At 35.9% G+C, this 22,285-nt stretch overlaps 5 protein-coding genes across 9 annotated transcripts; 1 reads left to right on the top strand and 4 right to left on the bottom strand.

Annotated features, from left to right (window-relative positions):
- Positions 1-140: 140 nt before the first annotated feature.
- Positions 141-4,258, top strand: SSN2 (zinc finger SWIM domain protein). 5 transcript variants are annotated; one of them, XM_059591678.2, is made up of 8 exons: positions 141-202; positions 685-762; positions 913-934; positions 1,045-1,150; positions 1,602-1,709; positions 1,814-2,004; positions 2,900-3,026; positions 3,813-4,257. In XM_059591678.2, exons 2-6 carry the CDS (start codon positions 702-704, stop codon positions 1,913-1,915), a joined length of 399 nt encoding a protein of 132 aa, XP_059447661.1. In that variant the 5' UTR covers positions 141-202; positions 685-701; the 3' UTR covers positions 1,916-2,004; positions 2,900-3,026; positions 3,813-4,257. The 5 variants fall into 5 exon arrangements, with proteins under 5 accessions (XP_059447661.1, XP_059447662.1, XP_088371519.1 ...); XM_059591679.2 differs by lacking the exon at positions 141-202 and adding an exon at positions 231-593; XM_088515393.1 differs by lacking the exon at positions 141-202 and having other exon boundaries at positions 231-762; positions 919-934; positions 3,813-4,258.
- Positions 4,259-4,338: 80 nt separating this feature from the next.
- Positions 4,339-6,020, bottom strand: LOC132179054 (3-oxo-Delta(4,5)-steroid 5-beta-reductase). The gene is made up of 2 exons (XM_059591675.2): positions 5,799-6,020; positions 4,339-5,696 (listed from the first exon to the last, which is right to left on the bottom strand). Exons 1-2 carry the CDS (start codon positions 5,835-5,837, stop codon positions 4,596-4,598), a joined length of 1,140 nt encoding a protein of 379 aa, XP_059447658.2. The 5' UTR covers positions 5,838-6,020; the 3' UTR covers positions 4,339-4,595.
- Positions 6,021-9,011: 2,991 nt separating this feature from the next.
- LOC132179618 (Pentatricopeptide repeat (PPR) superfamily protein) lies at positions 9,012-12,040 on the bottom strand. Its single transcript, XM_059592361.2, has one exon. It carries the CDS (start codon positions 11,928-11,930, stop codon positions 9,474-9,476), a length of 2,457 nt encoding a protein of 818 aa, XP_059448344.2. The 5' UTR covers positions 11,931-12,040; the 3' UTR covers positions 9,012-9,473.
- A 1,285-nt stretch (positions 12,041-13,325) lies between these two features.
- LOC132179755 (heavy metal-associated isoprenylated plant protein 47) lies at positions 13,326-14,026 on the bottom strand. Its single transcript, XM_059592524.2, has 3 exons — positions 13,938-14,026; positions 13,752-13,830; positions 13,326-13,618 (listed from the first exon to the last, which is right to left on the bottom strand). The coding sequence occupies exons 1-3, from the start codon at positions 13,941-13,943 to the stop codon at positions 13,473-13,475; spliced, it is 231 nt and encodes a 76-aa protein (XP_059448507.2). The 5' UTR covers positions 13,944-14,026; the 3' UTR covers positions 13,326-13,472.
- Positions 14,027-15,647: 1,621 nt separating this feature from the next.
- LOC132180020 (uncharacterized) lies at positions 15,648-19,172 on the bottom strand. Its single transcript, XM_059592861.2, has 2 exons — positions 18,805-19,172; positions 15,648-16,043 (listed from the first exon to the last, which is right to left on the bottom strand). The coding sequence occupies exons 1-2, from the start codon at positions 19,102-19,104 to the stop codon at positions 15,924-15,926; spliced, it is 420 nt and encodes a 139-aa protein (XP_059448844.1). The 5' UTR covers positions 19,105-19,172; the 3' UTR covers positions 15,648-15,923.
- Between the last annotated feature and the right edge of the window lie 3,113 nt (positions 19,173-22,285).

Raw genomic sequence — 22,285 nt, 5'->3', positions numbered from 1 at the left:
TGCTCCTCCAATCCAAGAAAGGAAAATAAACATAACATTGCACGGAGTTCACTTTTAATTTTAAATTTAATACAAATAAAAATTTACATTTCATAAAACGGAATTTAGCAACTCAAATTTTGTATCTCTTATTATTAAAACCAAACCCATTAGTAAAATGAGAAAAAAAAAAAATGAAACCGGTTTGTATGATCAAGTTCAGGTGGGCAACTCCAACCCCTTCATTCACTTTCCCATTATTTGTATATTCGTTTCTTTCTATTTGGTTTCTTGTTGTTTCCCGTCAATTTGGTTCTGGTTTCGGCATTAACACAAGCACCCACCATACTGTCTCATGTTGCTACATTTCATTGTTGTTACCCTAATAGCTTTCTCGTTGTGGCTCTCAAACTGATTGTAAAGCGCTTTCCTTGCTTTCAAGAGCAAGTATGAGGTGTTTTCAGAAAACCCACCTTACAGCTCCAAGTGTTGGAGCGTGTGTGCGCTTCTGCTGGGTTCTTTAATTTGTTAAAACCCGGAAAAACTTCCTTGTAGAGGCTGTCAATCTGATTTTAGAAAAAAAAAAAACAGTTTTCTTAGTATCAACGACAAAGGTTGTATTTAGTTTCAGCTTTTGAGAGTAAAAAAGCACTTTGGAAAAGCGTATTAAGAAGCTCTAAGTGTTTAAATTTATTCGTTTTTTAGGGAAATGCTAAGTGAGAATGAGTGCAAGTAGTTTAGTAGCAGAGGCGGTGTGGAAGGACATCGAATCTACTCGTGCAGGTCGGTTCTTTTTTGTTTCATTGTTTGCTTTTCTACTTTGAAACCGATATCGACTAATTTTTTAGTACAAGTTAATGACTTTTCACTTGATTGTTTTTGGGATTATTTATGCTGCAATTTGATAATGAGGAATGAATTGAAATGGGACAGTGACAGATGATCAGCTCTCCATGTTAGTTTATCTAACCCATTTTGAATGTGTCTTGGATAATATTAGCACTGACTTGTAATGGGGTTGAATTATTGACTTCTGTTTTGTTCCCTTTTTTGTTATAAATCCAGCTTGCATTTCTTGTTTGGTAAAAACTTTGAGCGAGCCACTAGAATAGTGGATCAAAGAGGCATCAAGAGGATTTCTGGTGAGCTTAGTGGGCGTTTCGTCTTTCAGGTAAAGTTTATTCTTTACTTGAATCCATGTTTTGTTACCTGGTGGATATACATGGTTCTGGAATAGCCAACTAGATCTCTGATACAAAAGATTTGGACAGGGGACATGAAGCTGGGTTGAGTTAAATTTAGTTTGTAGATATCTTTGTAGTATATTTGGAATTGTAACTAATATTGGGGAAAATTAAGTCCAAAGTTTGAAATTTTTTTTCTATTGTCTTGATGTATTTATTGATTTGGGTGGAATATGAAGGAACAAATTAGAAATTTAGTTGGCATCAGCCAAATAGTAAGAAATTTGAAGAATCTGGGCTAGCAAAAAGTTGCTAATTTGGTAATTCAACCCAAGATGGATTGGGTGAAGAAGCCTTTTAATTTGGATAGTGTAGTTAGAGATTTATTTGAGGAAGAGAAAAACTAAAACTGAGCTCCCTCTTATCTGGTCTGCTTAGGTTGTGGGAGAATCACGGAGGAAGGAGGAATATTTCTGCTTTGCTGAAAACTATTGTGCGTGTTACTCATTCTTCTATGACATTGTAAATAGAGGAGAACAACTTTGTGTGAGATCTCATTCTTGCTTATACATATAATTCTTTTCTACATTTTCTTTTGTAATAAGTTTCCTGTATTCAAGCCCCCTCTTCTTTTTGTCTCTCTCTTCAAGTGTAAGCATCAGTTAGCTGCGAGGCTAGCTTCATCATTGGGAGCTTGCGTTGAAGTTAAGGTGTCTGATGAGCAACTAGCGCTATTGCTGTCAAAACTCTGACATCTCTCAGTAGAAGCCAAATTTTGCATTTGGTGTTGAAGTAGTGCGTGAGCAAAGTACAAGTTGATGTGTTTACAATGTATAGCCAGGTACAGTTAAAGAGGTAGTGCATAACCAAATTACAGTTGAATGTGTTCATTAATTTAATCATTTACATGTTTTTCACTTTGTGAGGAGCTGCTTCTGAAATATGAAATTTGGTACCCATAGGCTTGGAAATTATATAACAAATTTATCTTTAACTTGTTCATATGTAGCTCCCCCATATAAATAAATTATATGGGGGAGCTACATATGAGCTTGTAACTTGTTTAGAAGGGCACTTCAAGATGATACTTAAGAATTTGGGACCTTTGCGTCAATAATGGAGATAGATTGAAATAGGAGAGAATTTTCTTAGGATAGTAATCTTGTGCATCCTCTAGAAGTGATTATGAATCCAAAGATATGACTGACATGCTTTTTTTGGTGGGGGTGGGAAGAGAGAGAACGACCATATGATTTATTACTGGATTCAGTCTCCTCTTCCGTACAAGCATGTATGATGTGGAGAAAAATGCTGAGGAATTGTACATTAACTTCAATTATTGCAAACTTCTTTTATCTTGAGTTGCTATTGTTATCTTGAAATCCCATATTGCCATAGCTTGTTCCTCGTGGCTATTGTTATGTGGTGCTAAATGGATACGAGCTATGGCACCTGATCGTGTTTCTCCATCAGAATTTTGAAGTGAAAAAAGCCCTTGATTTTGGCTCTCTCTCTCCCCCCGCGTGCAAATATACCTTTCAGATATTGCATTTGTATTTAGGATCTTCACAATAAACTGAACCATGTTTTTAATAATTTTGCCTTGCATGAATAGTAATAATGGCAGACCTACTTAAATGGTTTCGCTGCTGCATGTAATATTCAGTTTAAGTGGTATACTGACCATCTAAAATGCAGTTCCCGTGCTTACAAATTTGTTCTCCTTAATTTAACAGATTATGAAAACTATATAAGCCACATATGCATAATGACTTCATGGACATAATCAGAGGGAAACTTTTTTCAGAGATATAATTTGGAGGAAACTTTCATTTTCATCCTGATATGGATTCCAATAAGCAGGTAATGGAGCAAGTAACTTCTGATTTGGGTCCTTCCGCCTTGATTCATGTGTAGATATATATAATTTATAAACATATTTTAAATTCATTTTACATTTTCTTGTGCAAGTGTAGAAACTCTTGTTTTTATTTGTGAACACAAGAACTCCTTATTGTATTTGTGGAATGCATTTGAAAGGCACAATTTTTTCATGAATTGGTGGAGTTGGAATGACAGATCCTTCTCTTTGAACATTGCATGTGATCATATAACCAAAAAATCTGAGCTGCAGATTTGTATTAGTTCATTCAAATTTAAGGTCTCTTATACCCTATGCAAGTTACAAAAACATGATGTTTTAACTTTTTGATGAGATAGGAACTGTCACTACGCCATGACAGTTTTTAGTTATATGCTTTCTTTACTGTACTGTGATGTTGTCTGTGCATTGGATACGATCAGTAGGGATGGCGATTCGTGTTTGTGTGTTGAATTCAGGTCGTGTTGAAGCATGTGTATAAAACTATATAGGTCAATTATAATCAAACTCTACAACTCTAACCCGCTAATTTTATGTTGAGTTTATGTCAGATTTGCGAGTTGTGTAAAAAATTATAAACATTCAGCGATTAATGTCAATGTGCTCATAGTACTAATTGCCATCCAACAACCATTTACTTATCCATCAATCACTCTTTCATTTGGTTTACCTATTAATGAGGCTTCAATGGGTGGGTTTGAATTTGAATGATGTGTCCCTTTCTATATGCCTCTATTCTTATGAATATTTCACTTGTGGTCATCTAGGGTCCAGGGAGCCCAACTCCGACCGTACTCGGCTTTTGCTGAAAACAGAGGCATCATTGTCTTGCCCAGCTCATCCAACTTGTGTCATTCATCTGCTGCCGACAACTTGAATGTAGCTGAAAAAACATTCAAAGGCGTCCTTGTGTTAACAGTTTCCTAATTCACTGTGTATGCTTTGAACTGTTATTGGGCTTTTTATTAGTTTGCATTTTATTTGTTTTATTGATAATTTTTCATACTTGTACTATTTTTATTTTAGATATATGTGTTTTTAGCAGGCCATTAGCCCAAGTACTGTTTGTCTTTTCTTCTCTCTCGTAGCTTTTTTTCTTCCCTCCTCTTCTATATTTCTTCTCTCTATCTTCAACTCTTCTCTCTTCAACTTTTCTTGTAAATATTGTGTTGTCCTGTATCACATTTGCTCCATCGGCTCCTAAAATGTAGATTGCTGCGCAATAATCCATGTGACACTCATTTTCATAAATCGCATTATGCAAGTTTGTAACAAGGTTGTAGTACCCAAACAATTTCCCTTTCACCATGTAAAAAAGAACAAGATCATTGGCAACAAGCGGATTTCACAATTACAACAACCAAAGCAGAAAATAAAGTGAAAACAGAAGAATCTCTCTCATAAAGCTAGAGCTTTTATCTACTTTTCATCTAGGGAACAATTCTGTGAGCTCTTATCTTATCAATCCAATAACTAAACGAAGTTTTTGAGTTAAAAGTGAAAACAGAAGAATCTCTCTCATAAAGCTAGAGCTTTTATCTACTTATCATCTAGGGAACAATTCTGTGAGCTCTTATCTTATCAATCCAATAACTAAACGAAGTTTTTGAGTTCCTGAACCCCACAAATCCATGCTCTTTGCTCTTGTTCATGCTATCCAAAAAGGACTCACCCCCAAGAACCTCATCCACAAACCACCAAGCCCCAATCTCTTCCAAATTCGTAGGCACCAAACCCTTCTCTCTCACAATCTCCTCCCACACTGCACCCTTATTCTTCATCATCTCCTGCAAGCTCAAATTGGAGTACTCATCAAATTCCCCACACTCTGCTCCAAACTGTTCTGCCAAAACCTTCCACAACTGCTTCCAACTGAACACATCCCCATTGCTACAATTAAATGCCTTATTCTTGGCATGAGCATCCACCGCCGCCCATATCTGATGCTCTGCAACCAACTCTGCATCCGAAGCATCCCAGTACCCCTCCCATGCCGCACGACTTCCCGGAAACCTCAATAGCTCACCCTCGTGCTTGCATATCGCTGCGTAAATGCATAAACTCCGAACAATATTCATCAAACTATACGGCGAAAACCCAAATATCACTCCAGGCCGGTGCACCGACCATGTCAAACCCTCCTTCTTAGCCATCTCTTCAGACAAAACATCTTCCAGGGTATAGTAAAAATTGGGTACGTTCAATCTTGGAAGATCTTCATGATATGGAGGTTCATGAGGTTCATAGTGTTTTCGACCAGTTTGCAGGCAAATATGTTGCAGTTTTGGCGCATTTGGGATGACAGCGTTGAGAACGTTGCGCAACATGTTAGAATTCACCTTACAATTTTCGACTTCATCGTGCATGTTAGCCCATGTCACGTAGAAAATGTGCGTGACATCCCTGAGTTTGGAGAGCTTGGCATGTGATTCTTGAACCTCCAAGATGTCACACTGGATGTACTCAATAGGGTAGTTGGCAGTCCAGGCAGGCCGAGGGCGGCGGGCTACGCCGTACACCTTCCACGGCCCGCCTGGTGTGTCGGAGAGTGGCAGGATCTCGGCGAGGCTGTTGCCGACGATGCCGGTCACGCCGATGATCAGAGCCACGCTCTTGTACCGTGGCAGCGCGTTGTTGTGGTCAAATTGTTTCTGCAGAATTTGATCAAATTAATCAGAGAGTGAGATTGTTAGGGGAAAGGTTGGCAATTGAAATGAGAATGAAGAATGAAAATTGGTTTTGAAATCACTTGCCTTTGCAGCTCCTATTGCTCCAGACCACCACCAGCTCATTGTGCTTTGATTGCAGACAGAGGAAGTCTGGAAGATGTCTGTCTCTGTTTCTTGTCTGGTTGTGTGTTTCTCAGAGACGCAGAGAGAGAGTAGAATTGTTGAATAGACAGAGTTAGTTGGGGGCGGTGGACTGGTCCTTGGTCTTTAGTTCTCTGCAGAGATATAACATCCGATGTATTTATAATTTATGCTTCATATCCATGTTATCTTCATCCACTTCTTTATATATATATATGCCAAATCCTTTCATTTCAAGGAACTGCAACAGAGACAGCTCAACATAGCCAAAGTTTATCCCTTGAAACCTTGACCAACCAAAGGCTAGTTGCAGCCTTTGCTGTCATTTGATTTATTATATTTATCACCAGCCTTAATTAGCTCAACCTGTGTGGACATTCCCTCGTTTAGTTTCTAAAATTTTTTTGGTCCCACTTCAGTTTGGTATAGATAGAGTGTATGTGAGAAGGCACCCTAATTTCACTTCTTTTTTTTTTTTTTTTTTTTTGGGATAAGTACTCAGGCAGCCCGACTCGAACCTGTTGGGGCTGCCCGAGCACTTGTCCGAGCATGTGGAACCCGAGCAACCTTTCACATAACATGAGACTGCTAAGTACCAAGTGGGATTTGAATAACTTTTCACATATAGTTGCCAGACGCACATAATTTAGCTAAATAGGTTATTTGAGGGTAACCATTGGAGGAAATTTTGTACATCGGTAATTTGGTTAGATTCAAAACTTCAATTCTTCATGATATTTAATTAGCTAGTAGTTTCTGTGGTAGTCATTAGAAGTACCACGAATTGGAAGATTTGTCTAGGTTAAAGACCCCATCTCTATGGAGGGAGCAATCTTCAATCATGGGAGCTAGGGAAGGGATTTAAGACCAAATATATATATATATAAAGAGTTCATTGCTTAACTCACTATAACCATTTCATTAAAAAAAAAAAAAAAATGGGATCAAAAAATAAATTTACGTACTTAATAGTTTAAGATGTGCAGCCACAGAAATTCTCGAATACCTCTTAATTTTGTATTTGATTATTGATAATAAAGATATCCTGAATGAAACACTGAAAACGTGTGAGATAATCAATTGGAATCAGTCTTTTTCCAATTATAAAATAAGAATATCATGAATGAAACACAAATAACGTGTGGGGATAATCAAGTGATTCAGTCTTCTTCCAATTACAAGACTTTCTTCTTCTTTGATATGCATTTTTAAACAAAATCGTGGTGCAAAGTGTCCAGTTTAGGAATATCTTTGAACAAAAAAAAAAAAAAATTGCAATATAAAAATATGAAAAAATTTACATTCTCAAACCACTGGCAAGTGAGTGCGCTTTTAAAAACGTGCGATTTTAAAGGCCGAGCCGTGATTTTATCAGTGCAATTCTAAAAACCGCATTTTCATAAACTATGTTTTGAAATTGCTATTTTTTTCAAACCTTTCAAGTTTTTAAACCGCTAAAATATAAACTGCCATTTGTGTTTTGTATGAGAAGTGATTTTCTCACCCCATAGAGTTTGGCAGTTGAGAACACCCATACGGCACGTATTTGTGTATATTAATGTGAAAGCAATTGTTTCTTTTTTCTTTTTATTGGTTTCTCTGAGCAATTAAGCAACGGCAAGTTACGGCATCATTGCTGGATCTTGCCAGCTTGGGGATTAAGTCCTTATCTTTGTTGAGTCATTTTCTCAAGGACATGCAAAGATGCATGCACAATATAGAGATAAATGTTTGCGTGGAGTCCACACAGCAACCTTATCATTTTCCAATCTATAGTGATGATAAAGCAAAAGCTGGCTCTGACCATAATTATATGGCAATTTGTACACAATTGATTAGATAGCAAAGCTCCAACAACGTTTGGAGGGAAATAAACTCAATACGATTTTCACTGATTAGGGTTAAGAAGTGTAATCCATTTAATTAAATGAGTCGAATTAGGGTTAATCTACAAAATTCCATACACATGTTTCGACACGACTTGAATCCGACACGCAAATATGAATTGTCACCCATAGACTAATGCTACAACATGCTAATACGTGCCATCAAGTTGTAAAAGAGTTAATAAGGTAACTAACTGGTTGTGATAACCTAATTTCTTGTATAAGCTGTCTACGCAATTAGTGGAAGAAGATTTCTAAGTGTATCAACTTGGACAGCAACAGAGTCACAGGCTATGTTACTCAAACGTGTACCAATCCACATCAAATATAATTGCAAGAACCTGAAAAGGCATAGGAGCAAACACCATCACCTTTTGTTTAAGCCAAATTGACTTTTCCCCTAGTTGGATGTTATAGAACTACACTTGCTAATCTTCTACTATTCAAAAGCCACCTTACTGTCTAAACATTTTTTTTTTTCAGGGACTCCTCGTTTCTTTGTGTAAAGAGAAGCATCAACACACAAATTTGTGAAAATCTGACACCTTACATGCTGCAAAGAGAAGCATATTCTATCCATCTAGATAATTTCAGCATGTATCACTAATATTTCTCATGAGGCACATATAGCCCCTTTTGTTTTTGTCAGGGTACCTATAATCATCAGTTCAGTAGTATCTGAATCAATAAATTAACACAGCCAACAATCTTTAACGAGAAATATTACATGCACTCACAACTTCAAGTTTCTTGATGTGACATTGAAAATCTCTATTGAATTTTGAATAAATCCAATGGTGATCTTTAATGCCACGTCCGAGAGTCTGCACTTGAGATTGTGGAGTTAAGAGTGCATTTAATATTTCTCATCCTTATTTTCACAGTTCAGCACTTCAAAATATAAGAACTATATAAAATGCCAAAATTACATAATCGGTCCATATTTTTATCAGTTTATACAATACTGCTAATTTTACAACACAAATCTGTTTCTGTGCACCAGAAATGGGATACATTTTACAGACCAGTGGAGTACAATTCAACCACGGGCAGCATCAAACTTTTAACTGTCCAACCAATAATAACAGCACAACATATCTGGATAAGAATCTGAATGAGAACGACTATGCACGAGGGTTTTGTATATTACAATCCTAGGATGCCATGATTAAGCCTAACTTTCGCAAAGATATATACAGCCGATGATTTCAATCTTATATAAAGCTCAATATTCGATAATACTACCAAATATATAAAAAAGAAGATCCATTTCTCATTAACGCAAAGTTGACATAAAGATAATTATCAGTAAGAGTGATGGATTACAGTGCCGAACATTTTCAAAATATTATTATCAGAGTTAACTGTACATGTGTTTTCCAATTTCATGCTATATGGAAAATTGTACATAACTTAAAACTTACTCAACTCTCCCATCCCCACCTTTCTTTCATCTGTCATTTGATCTATACAAGGTATGCTGCTAGCCATAAATGACGAACGCTTGTATAGCTCAATCCTCTTTAACTCAAAAATCAAGAATCAGCTCTTACTGTTAAGCTCACAGAGAGATAACAGAATCATGCACAACATTACATTTCTGCTCATTTCCCTGCCCAAACAATATAAAACACGGGCACGAAAAGAGAGGACAAAGGGCTGGATGGATATGAAGTTAAGAGGCTAAAGAGCAAGTCAATCCAGCTGCCATCCATTGACAGATGAGGATCGCCTATGACCATTTCTTTGTTATACGTTCTGATAACCTGTATTCTTCCGCCTTGGAAGTATGTGGATCAAGGGTATGAAGGTTGTTGACAAACACGATTGCCTCATCATGTCGATTGAGTTTGCAATACCAATCTACAATGGAGTTGTATGTGTTCTGGTTTGGTTTACATCCCTGCTTGATCATGTATCGAACCACGTCAATGGCCTCCACAAACATCGAGTCAGCTGCATAGCTCGCAATGAAGGTATTATAAGTGACCACATCTGGAGCAAGTCCAGAATCCTTCATTTCTGAGAATATCCGTGAAGCCTCCCTCATCCGACCATTTCTACAATAGGCATATACAACAGTATTATATGAAATTAAATCAGGCTTTATTCCTTTTTCCAAAAGTTCCTTTAAAGCTTCTTCTGCTCTCTCGAAGTTTTCAGAGCGGCTGTACATATATATTAAGCAATTATAAGTTGTCAAGCTTGGAGTGAACCCACTCTCATTTATAAAATTCAAAATCTCTTGTGTTTTGGTAACCTTCTGCCTTCTGCCATATATAGAAACCATAGCATTAAGAGTATTTATGTCAGGTGAAAACCCTCTTTTCCTCAACTCCATGAAAGCAAGTTCTGTCTCCATTAGGAGGTCACTTTTACTATTAACTAAAACAAGGGTCTTTAAAAGCACAGCACACGGTTCAATTGCACCAGAATATATCTCTTCTGCCAGAGCACACATGCGCTCAGTCTCCTTGCCATTAGCATAGGCATGAAGCAAAGAACAGTATGTCAGCTCATTGGGTTTACATCGACCATCCTTCATTTCAGCAAGTATTTTCTCAGACTGTTCCCAAAGCCCACCCCGGGCCAATGCTGCCAAAACAGCATTATAGGTGGAAAGGTCAGGATTAACCCCAGATTCCAGCATTCTCTTATAAACATCCATAGCTTGGTCAAAGGAACCACATCTGCTGTATGCACTTATTAACGTGTTGAAGGTGTCCCTTTCAGGCACAAACCCTGCCCTCTTCATTTCCTTAAACACTCCTGACACCTCATTGTCCATTCCATTTTGCCCAAACACCGCCAGAAGTGTGTTCCAAGTAACAATATCAGGGGCACACTGACATATCTTGATCTCTTCGAAAACCTTCATCATTTCTGCAAACTTTCCACGGTTACCATGCATCTTAATGAGGGCATTAAAGGTGCAGATATTTGGCTTGCACCCAGCACTTCTCATCTCCTCAAAAACCTTCATTGCAGACTCATCCTTCCCAGCTTTCTCATACCCCGACAAAAGGGTGGTGTAGGTAAACACATCAGGCTTAATCCCTTTCTCCATCATTTGGGTTTTAAAATCCATTGCTTCATCCAACAAACCATCTCTAGCACAAGCCGATATCAATGAATTGTAAGTCACAATGCTAGGAGAAAACCCATTGATCTCCATCTCTCTCAACACCTCCATAGCTTCCTTTGGCCGCCTAGACTTCCCATAGACATCCAATAACGCGTTATAAGTAACCTTATCCGGTGTAAATCCCGCTGATTTAATATCCTCGAAAACCCCAGCTGCTTCTTCGTATAAAGAGCCTCGTCGACAACAACTAATAAGCGTATTATAAGTATACAGATCAGGGGCAACCCCGGCAATTTTCATGTTCTCAACCAGACCCATAATCTTATTCCAATGCATACCCATTTTCCCATACACATTCAAAATCACATTGTAAGTTATCAAAGTAGGCTCACACCCCTCTTCTTCCATCTTCTTAAAAACCGTCACAGCCTCTCTATACCTCCCATTACTAGCACAAGCAGTTATCAAAGAAGTATAAGCATAAACATCAATATCAATCCCAGCTTGATGTAAATTATGAAGTAAAGAAGCCGCGGATGAAACCCGACCCTCCTTGCCAAGAATACTAATAACCACAGCAATAACAGAGCTATTCAATATCAATTCAAAATCTTTACGATTCCGAACCCACTCAAACACACCCATTGCCAAGTCACATTTCTTGTTAAACCCTAAACCCTTAATTATACCCAGTACATCCAAAGACAACAACTCCACACTAGGGCCCACCTCCTCTTCCGGTTCAAACAATTGACGCAAAACATCATCCAATCCAGCAGAATCAAATTGTGGGTCAAGAAGAGTTTGGAGAATTTGCTGACCTTTGAGGGAGAGCCTGTGGTTAGACCAGGGCTTGCCACGGTTGGGGTCGCGGGACTTGCCGATGCGGTTGCGGGTTCTGGGGATTGGAGACTGGTGGGTGTGGGGTTGTGAGGAAGTGCTGGGGTTTTGGCGGGTGAAAAGGAGGTCCTGGAGAAGAGGGACTACTGGTGGTGGCGCTGAGGGTACTGGAGGGTGGTGCTGAGTGTGGTGGTTGTTGGGGAAAACAGGCCTTGAGGGTGGTGGGTTTGGGAGTAGAAGAGGTAGAGCGAGTTTTTCCGCCATTGGAGAGACGGAGGGAGAAGGGGAGAGGCTGCTTTCACTCAGGCGGGTGCGGTGGACTGACTCACTTAGGTTGTGTAGTAGTAACCACTTCGCAGCCACAAAGAAAGATCTTTTCGAGAGGGACAAAGATACAATGGATTTTTGGAAGTCTTATCTTCTCTATGAATCAATTAGTGGCTTTTTTTTAAAAAAAAAAGGCATTATTTTAAAAGGTTAAATTGAGGTTAAATTGCAATTTTGTTAAATATTTACTTGCTTTTTTTAAAATTACACTTTTAAATTATTATTTTTTAATTATACATTTTGAAATCATAAACCCAAACGCATTGCATATCATCACAAAAGAAATGGTGGGTTAACATCCTTCCTGTTTTTTTTAAAAAAGAAAAAAGTTTGGTTACAACTTTATTATAATTTTTAGCGGTAACTTCATTAAAAACTCCTAAACTTCTGCCCGATTTGACAAACTCTCTCAAACTTCAAAATCTCTCAATTTAGTTCCCTAAACTTTCAATTGCAATCAATTTGGACCCTTTTGTCAGATTTTAAACGTTAAATGACGCTTATACCCCTGTTTTTTATTTATAAAATTTCAACTTTATCCTTAATTCCAAAACGTTTTTTATTTTTTTAAAAATAAAATCAGGGATATTTTGGTCTTTTTTTGGTATTTCTAACGGCTAAATTTGACGGAGTGGGTTCAAATTGAGAGCAATTGAAAGTTCAAGGGACTAAATTGAGAGATTTTGAAGTTTAGGAGGTTTGTCAAATCGAGTAGAAGTTCATGGGTCTTCAGTGAAATTACCCCTAATTTTTAAATTGATGAAATAATTAAGAGTTGTGTGATTGATAAGTCGGTCATTAATTAATTAAATTGATAAATAGATTACATCAATTTGTAAAAAAAAAAAAAAACAATTATATAAAAAGTTGTAGTACCCCTAAATTCTCTTGTTGCATACCATTTTATCTAAACTTTCAACCTTAAATCCTTTAAGGTCTGTTTGTGTTCATTAACAACTAGAAAAAGCAGGGGAATTTTTTAGAAATATGCATAGGTAAACATCAGGGGGTAAGGGTGGCTTCAAAATTTCAGTCAACTTAAGCAAGACCAATGTTAAATGATGAAAGTATCCCAAATCCTTTCAAGTAAATTGTAATGAAAAAACATCTACACATAGCACGGGTTATAAGTTATGGGCGTAATAATTGGGATTTAGATCCTTAGATTATTTGTCCGAGTTCTTTGCGAAAATGAGAGAGCGAGTGCGGGTTTTGGGGTGCCCGAGCAAGTTCTTGGGCTGCCTAGGGCAAAGTACATACAAAAAAATTGACATTTGGATAAAAAATCTTCCTAACTCTTTAAGCCTTGATAATTTTACATGCAGCATAAAATTTACCAAAGACATACTCATATTGATCCTCTGCTAAGGCATCTCAACTGCATAAATCCTTAACATCTTGATGATAAGGGAAAACAAAATAAATAAAAATCTTCAAGAAACTCTTGCTATTAAGTCTACATAATATTAAGCTCTCTCTCTAGCTTGCTTTTATCGCCTCTAAACTGACGATATCGGTTTGCCCAACTTTCTTCCTCAAATTTTTAACCAGCTTTAGAGCATCAACTCCATCCCCAATCACCTCCACTCTATCTTTCTGCGCTCCTAAGCCCACAAAGCTCACGCCTGCATTGCAAACGAAACATATATAAGATAATGAACAGCAGATGTTTGATAAAATGTTTCTAATAAAACAAAAACATGTTCCAATTGCATGTGTTTGTTCTGAATGCGAGTACGTAGAGCAGAGAATACCAACCATTTGCTTCAGCTACAACCTGGAGTGCCTTTCTCTGACATTTCTTGCATGTCATCTGTACCTTCATCACAATCTTTTGCTGCAAATGCAAACTAAATCAGACCATAGAAGAGAATCATGACATGCATTATATATTCATATGCTATGAACCCAAAAGAACAAACAATCTGTGTTTGCAAATGATACCTTCATATTGGCAATTCAATTTTCTACGATCTCACAAATTCTTATCAGAAAGCTACAACTTATAAAGAAAGACAAAACCAAAACCTCGCTTATATAGAGCCCCAAACTTCTCCTTCAAGGAAACCATCGAGTGACTTCCTATGGCAATGGCATGCAACAAACAACAACCATTTCTTGAAAAATTCAGTAAAACCGCGTCACTGCGTCAGCAGTTTTTAAGGTACACATGCTGATGTTGCTTTCACAAATTGACTTGCTTGTTTAGGATTGGTTGTTGTTCTAGAACTCTCCGGTCTTCCAAGTCTTTTGTCTTGGTCTTCTTCTCCAAATATACTAAAATATCAAAGCCGTGTCCAGAACGTGTGACTCAGTTTCACCCTTTAGAAGACTTCCCCCACCTAATTCTTTTTTCTATTTAATTTGAATTAGTGGGCGTATCTTTTTTATCGAGTGGCTGAGCAGATTTTTGATCTCTACTCGGTACTAATGTAACTACTCAAGAAAAAATTGTAATCACATCTGCCTATCATTCTAAAAAATTAGTTAATTTGGAACTTTTTTATTAAATATATTATAAAGCTCAGTTTCACTTAATAACTAGACAATGTGAGACGTAACACTCATAACTATTTTTATAAATCACATATTCTATATATGCTACTTTTCATCTTTCTAATATGAGATTGGAGTGTTACAAACTCTCTTTCTCTTAAATTTTTGAGGTTCTTGACATCTTTGTCAGGTCACGTCCTGCGGTGCTCAAGTTAATATGACCAAAACTATTCCTCTTAAATGTGTGAAGGAAGATGGTATGTGAAAACAACCCACGTGAGATTAATGTGTGGGGTTCAAGAAAAATAGAAAAACAAAAAAATTAGGATGGGAAAAAGAAAGGAAGATGGGATGTGAAAGCAACCCGCGTGAGATTAATGTGTGGGGCTCAACCGTTCAAGAAAAATAGAAAAACAAAAAACTTAGGATGGGGTAAAGAAAGGAAAGGACACCTTGACACCTTGCCACCTTGGTCTTGGGGAAAACCCATGTGAGGATGAAAAACATTATATATATATATATATATATATATATATATAGAGGCACCCGGTCATCCGGTTATAACCGGGTGCCAAAAACCAGAATTAGAACTGGGATCCCGATTCCGGTATTTTTCAATCAATTCTCTGATTATTCGATTCCGGTTTTTCGGTTTCTTTTTTACACCCTTAGTTCTCACAACACGATTAATAATAGGGAAAAAGTATTTTTGTCTATTTACTTTTTAATGGAATAAAAATAACTCTTCACTATACCTAACTGAATATTATCCGGTTCAAATAAAATTGAACAGATCCTAATTCATCACTGCAAGGCCATGAAGCGTTTATAGTAATTATTTTATTATTTTTTGAGAAGTATTTTGTGTTTTCCTTTTTTTATACGCATTTTATGAAAAAAATATAAAAAATAGTTTTGTTGTTTGTTTTAGAAAGTGTGCTAGTAACGAAGGCCACATTTAAAAATAGGTTTAGATAACTGACATTTTTTCAAGCAAGCGAACAAAGATTTTAAAAAGTTTACCAAACTCAGTTTTTTGGCTATGAAGAAGATTTATAGGTTCATGTAAGCCCAAATACAATTACCACATTTATGCCACATCATAATACTTTTTTCAAACCAAAAACCAAAAACACCCCAAAACCATTAACAAACATATTAGCCAAAATACAATCCATTATATATGATTCCACCAAAATTCAAGATGTGGAATAAACCAGAAACTGGCAGTCACTGTTCATATTGGATTGCCTAAATATTGACGAACCTGGAATTAAAGACTCCTAAATACTCTTAAGAAGACTAAGAACACTAGTAAGTTGCAAAAAGCAGTAGTCTTTAATAATCATCAGCCAAAACACAGCCCTCACGTACAAAAGATTGGCTTCATAAGATCTCCACAAACTTCATCCTGGTTCTCTTGCATGCTTCGTTTCACTTAAGGAAGTGAGGACTAATCAAACCGGCAATCTCGAGAAACCCAATCTTCTCTTTTCCTGCAAATATCTTCTTCAGCTTCTCATCACAGATTATGATCTTCTTGTTTTCAGGGTCCTAAAAGAATGAAAAGAGGGGGGCCAAGTCAGGAAGAAATTAAGATACTTATCATAGACATGGAATATTGGTTGATATTACACATTCGAAATCTACATGAAGGAAAAAAGACTTCACTGAAAGATTTTCCCAGGATAAGTCATATTCAAAGTAAAAAAAAAAAAAAAAACTCAGCAATTTGAGACACAGAAATAGTAATCCTATCACCCAAGTGGAATCTGTTTGGAACATCAGCCACAGCGTGTCTTCAACTAATTTAAATTCGCTCTCTTTTTGTTAAAGCCGTTACTGCATGCACAATTATGCTAGTACACCTCTTGTGAGTTGTGAGCAAGGCAATTATACTATATATAAGAAATATAGTATATCCTGGTAAGACAGTTGGAAAGCATCACAAAAGATTTGAACTCAGGTCTACTAATAACAAACATAACCACACCACCACCGTATATCAACCAAATAGTAGGGATACTAAAATGTAGGTGAATCATAACTATTCAGTCCCAAAAAAATCTTATCTACGCAATGTAAAGCATGGAAACCACAGTTGTAAAACCTCGCACTATATCAGTATCAAATTCTATATGCATTTTATCATGTATCGTATTCTACAAGGTATTCACAAATAAAGAACAAAAAGGAAACTGATCTGACAGTATGATTATAAAACACACGGTCTCCCCATTGGGGTCGGATATTAATAATCACTTGCCCCGCGTTAGTAGAGTGAGGAGTGAACGAATATAAAGTAGTGAAGATTTCCATGTCAAATTAAGCACCATAACCTGTCATATCTAACACTCATCATAGTGATTGCATAATCTTTGGTCATGTTTGAGACCTTGCAATTTCCTCGAGGGAAAGATGCTCTTCCCATCACTATAGTTAAATGGCTACAACATGACTAAAATTTTGGTCTGTAAAGAAGGAGATTTAGTTCTTTGCCACACAACTTAAAAAGTACTCACACCATCTCAAGCTTACTGGGACTTATGATAAACTTGAAAGTGTTGTCAACCAATTCCTGTAAGTTTAGTCCTCCAATTTTTTCCTTTTTGTTAATTCTAATACCTCTAAACATCTACTTCACTTAAACTAACACCTTGCTTTGCGCATTCACCAAAAGACCTTAGTGCTTTGACTAAATACCTAAAACAAGCATAAACCATAAGAACCCATGATAAAAACCGAACAAGTCCAAGCATGTTGACACAGAAAACACACATTTCATCATCAATAAAACAAAACTTATCCAATTATGGAAGCACAAAAAACAGTATCTTTCTTTTCGTTATGAATAATACATTTTGCCTGCTCTCTCCCTGTGCCCACCAGCACTCTTGTCCAGAGAAAAGAGAAGGCAAAAGAGTGCCAATGAAGAATATAAACCCATAGAAGATTCTAACAGGACCAACCACAGGACGATAATAAAAAAGCCTATATTTCCCCGTATACATAGCTTGTGCAGATTTAGAACCAGTCCAAACAACAGATATGCATTTGAAAACCTAAGAGAACCAAATCTTTATCGAAATATCATTAAAAGCGCAAAGCACAACCCAGGCATACAGTAAGTATACAAGAGAAACACCTATCTAGAAGTAGAAAAAAGCCTAAGAGAACCAAAATTTGTCAAGAGTAAATAAGCAAACCTACCTTGATCCAAATTTCACAATGTAAAACGTCCAAAACAACATATACACCCATTAGACAACCCCATAGTACGAAACCTATCTCAGGTAAAGCATTTCACCATAACAACACATCCTTGTAGAATAGAAACAAACTTAAATCCAGAACTAGCAAAACCCACATCTATTATACACCAAAAACAGCCTCAGACAAGCAAAAGCATCCATATCTACCCAATAAACCCATATACAAAGTTGGCAGAACCAAACTAAAATATAGTAGCAACAAAGACCATTTCTATCTATACCATGAAAAACACCAAACAAGAAATAATGAGTTTCTTTTAGCCTTAATAACAACCTGGTTTTCTTTGTACCAATAGAGCCTTAAACCAACATAAGAAACCCATCTAGAACCCAAACAAACCACAAACCCAAACCAAACACCACCTTTTATAGTTTCAAGATTCACATATTACTTCAAAAAATAAAGAAAACAAAACAGACTAACAACAATACCAACCTTTCACATCCAACACAGCCTTGTCCAAACATAAACACCCATCTAAACCGAAACCCACAGAAGGGTTTTGACAATGACCTATCACTTGTACATATTAAGAAAAAAAAAATTAACATCAAAGCCTAAATTTCATTTACACCAAGCCAAGAAAAACTTATCAAAATATGGAAACCCATCTTAAACCCCAAAACCCAAATTAAACACATTACGGTTTCAGAAACATCATACTAACTAATTTGACGCACAACAGCAATAACATAACCCACATTTCATTCGCAGCAACAAAGCCTTATCCAAACGTATGAACTCCTCTAAACCCCAAAAAGACAAAACCTACATTTAAATCCCATTCCATGTGCACCACCACCACCACCACCAAAAACAAAGCCAAATTTCATTTCCACCAGCAGAGCCTTATCCAAACACACAAATACAAATACATGTCAAATCCACAAATTTGTTTTCATAAAAATCATAGTAACCAACATAATCCACATTTCATTTAGCACCAAAGCCTTATCCAAACATAAAACCCCAGTTAAACCAAAACCCACAACAAGGGCTTCAAAAGGCAGCTATTTCTTGCAAAAAGTCACTAAAATTAAACCTGAAGATTGTGTTCCTTAATGTGAGCCCAAATCTGCTTGAGAGCTTGGGTGCGAGAGATCTCGGGGACGCCAACGAGGGCTTGCATCTCCGGCGAGATACGGCGGGGCTTCATGATGCCTCGGGGCGCGCGCGTGCCTGGTGCTTTGTCGGACACGGTAGCTGAAATCACCGTGCGCACCGTGCGCAGGTTAGCAGGAACCATGAGAGAGGAGGAGGGTGAGCACAAGGAAGATTTGACCATCAACGACGCCGTTTTGCCGGAGAGAAAGGTGGAGAAGAGCCCTAGAGAGGTCGCCATGTCGTTTGCTCTGCGAAAGGATAGAGTGTGTGAGTGTGAGACAGAAAGACAATTCTGAGCCCGCCTAATCCCCGGTTCCACAATTTCTTAGCTTTTCCAGACAGCTCATAATTACCAAAATATCCTCTCATTTTTAAGAAAGGACATTTTTGGGCTGAAAATGGTATGAATATGGACGATGTGAGAGCCAACCCAAGCCCGCCCAACTTGTTGAAATTTTAGACAGTTTTCTTTCAATTGGATTGGAGGATTTTATTTTTATTATTTTAGTTTATTAAATTAAGAAAAATGTTAGGTGTTTTTCTAGTGTTCTTCTGGTTTTTAACTATGATGTAATTTTTAAAATCACCAATAGATTAAAAGTTAATAATGATAATCTTAAATCCAACGGTGATTTTCAAAGCCACATCACCGTTAAGAGGAAATCAGAAAAAAAACACCTAGCATTTTCCTTAAAATTAATATCTATTCTTAAAACATTTAAAATGATTTTTCTAATCCAAATTTGAATAAAACCCCAAAATATGGCTTGAATTAGATTTCCTTACGAGCATTCAAAATGAGCTGACTCACTTATATAGCTTTCTAGTCCAATTTTATTGCTAAATTTCTGCTTTATTTTACGATATCAAATGTCATTCTTTTATGTAGATTGGTTTTTTATTTTTAAAATAAGAGTAATGCTATACACTATAGTTTTAGATGTTGTTGGTGTGACACTATCAATCAGTTCTTAGATTGCAATATCACATCAGTAAAGTATGATAAAATCGTGGTACATAGAAATTTTTTTTGTTCATTTATATATATATACCAAGCTTATGCTAATTCGTATGAAGAAATATGCATTGTTGGTTTGTTTCCATTACTGGGTTCGTGTCTTTTCAAAAAAAAAAAAAAAAAAATTACTGGGTTCGTGCTTGAAAATTCCCTTGTTTTGTGCTTTGTTAAATGTTGGTTGATCTTTTAATATGTGTTGTTGTTGTTTTTTTTTTTATTTTTTGTTAAATTCTCCTTTTCCCTCTTAAACATACAATCTGGTAAAAACATTTTAACTAGTTAGGTAAAAGTGAGTAAAACACGAGTTATTTCTTTTTAGAGTAATGTTACATACTCATTTTTCATTCTACTCTCATATTACTAGGTTGATGTGGCAATGGATAACGAATGACTGGAAACTAAAAAATGTAGAGAATCAAGAGATTTTGATGTACAGAAAAAAACCTAATATAAATTAAATGATTAAATTAATTTATAGTTTTAGATTGTCCATATTGAGGCCTTCTCTATAATCTTAGTTTTAGAAATTAAATTAATTCATTCTTATAAGTTTAAACATTTTGAATAAGTTGTGATTTAACATGGTATTGGAGTAGAAGTATTGAGTTTGAACCCTATCTCTAGCCAATTAAGGGAGAGTTTGAATAACATGCGAAGGAAAGTGTTAAAATATAAATTATAAATGATTAAATTATTCCATTCTTATTAGCTTAACTTGTGATATAATCATATAAGTGATGACTTAACGCTTAGTAGGCCACCATTTAGATATTCAAACTCACTTGTTCAGTTGTTCTTTCTTCTCTTTCACTAGGCCAACATTTCTTGGACCCAAAAAAAAAAATTAATAAACTAGTTAAAGGATCATATATTACTAGTTTATTAAGTTTTTTTTGAAGTGTCAAAACTCATATATATGAGTTTTGACACTTTAAAATGTAATATTATTACTCAATCACCTTAATTCTGCATTAATTACATGAATAATGAATTACTGATAAACTACTTCACAATCAACTCTGTAAAAAGATATTGTTTGCTCATCAAGATCATAACCCACGTTATAATCAATTCTAGATACGATTCATGAATTTGTATGAAACTCACGTAAGTCTACAAATAATTGATTGAATTAAAAATAATAATAATAAATAAATAAATAAAAGTTAAAAGATGGTTGCAAGATGGTTGTGTGATGCAAAGATGTATCATCGACAGATAGGAGATTGGGTAAGGATTGGGTTTGAATCTTGTTGGCCATCCAACCACCTTAAAAATAGAGGGGTGAAGATCCAATGGTCGGCCCATAATCCTTCCAAATTTGTTGGGCTTGAACTTCACTCAAGACACGATTCACTTTACTGTGCCCAAATTTAGTGTTATCAAATTTCAAATAATTAAATAAATACTATAAAATAATTAAATTTATCTATCAGATTTTATTTTGTTTTCACCACGTGGCACTTATAGATGTTAACCATATGAATTTCTAAATAAAAGACGATATATTATCATATGGCAAATGTTTGGGTTAGATGTATGATTCTTTTGAAGGTCATGCTCTTCTTTGTCCTCTGTACGTTCAGGTGTTATTATCACTTTATACAACCGATTTCTTGGCTTCTACCCAAGTTATAAAGGTTTGAATAGTTTATAGTTTATTGGGACCATTTATGTGTCCATTGCCTGTTCGGTTGTTCCGATTTTTTATTTTCCATATTTAGCATTGTATTTTATGTATGGGTTTATTGTTGAGGTGTCCACCTCTTGGTTTGGTGTTATGTTATGAAGTGAGTGAAGTATTTACCAAAGAAAAAAAAAAAAGTTTTCTTTGAGGAGAACCCATGAACATAGTATAGTATTCACAACAATAATAACTGAGAAATTGTGCTTACAATTTTTTTTTTATCCACCACGCATACTCTACAAATATTTTAATATTTTGAATATCGAGACAATAACGAAAAACAACATAAGATATATGTATCTTTAACTTTATTGATAAAATCAAAGATGCGTTCTTGAATTAAAACCATATTTTTCAACAAATCTTAAAAGAATTGTCACTTGTTCTCATAGACGGATTTACATGCAGACCGGATAGTTTTGAAATTTTATTATTAAATATGCATTAAAATCTGAATTTGGGCCAAAAGTTTTTAGTTCGGCCCCAGGCCCATTAAAAAAGTAGTTCAAAGATTGGTCATGACTATAAAAAACAGTCTAGAAAGTTTAAGTTTAATACACTTTACATTCGTGTTGCTATGTGATGTTTATCTCTGATAAGTTTTAATACATTTTACATTGAAGAATTAATTTGAAAATTGAATTATATTAAAAAATAATTATTTTTTAATTTTTAATTATTTTTTTTTTTTTATATTTTCTTAACATTGATTTA

Source organism: Corylus avellana, chromosome 4 (genome assembly GCF_965113065.1).
Source record: "Corylus avellana chromosome 4, dhCorAvel1.hap1.2, whole genome shotgun sequence".
Lineage (NCBI taxonomy): Eukaryota > Viridiplantae > Streptophyta > Magnoliopsida > Fagales > Betulaceae > Corylus > Corylus avellana.
The sequence above is the reverse complement of the archived record's forward strand: the minus strand, read 5'-3'. Positions and strand labels throughout refer to the sequence as shown.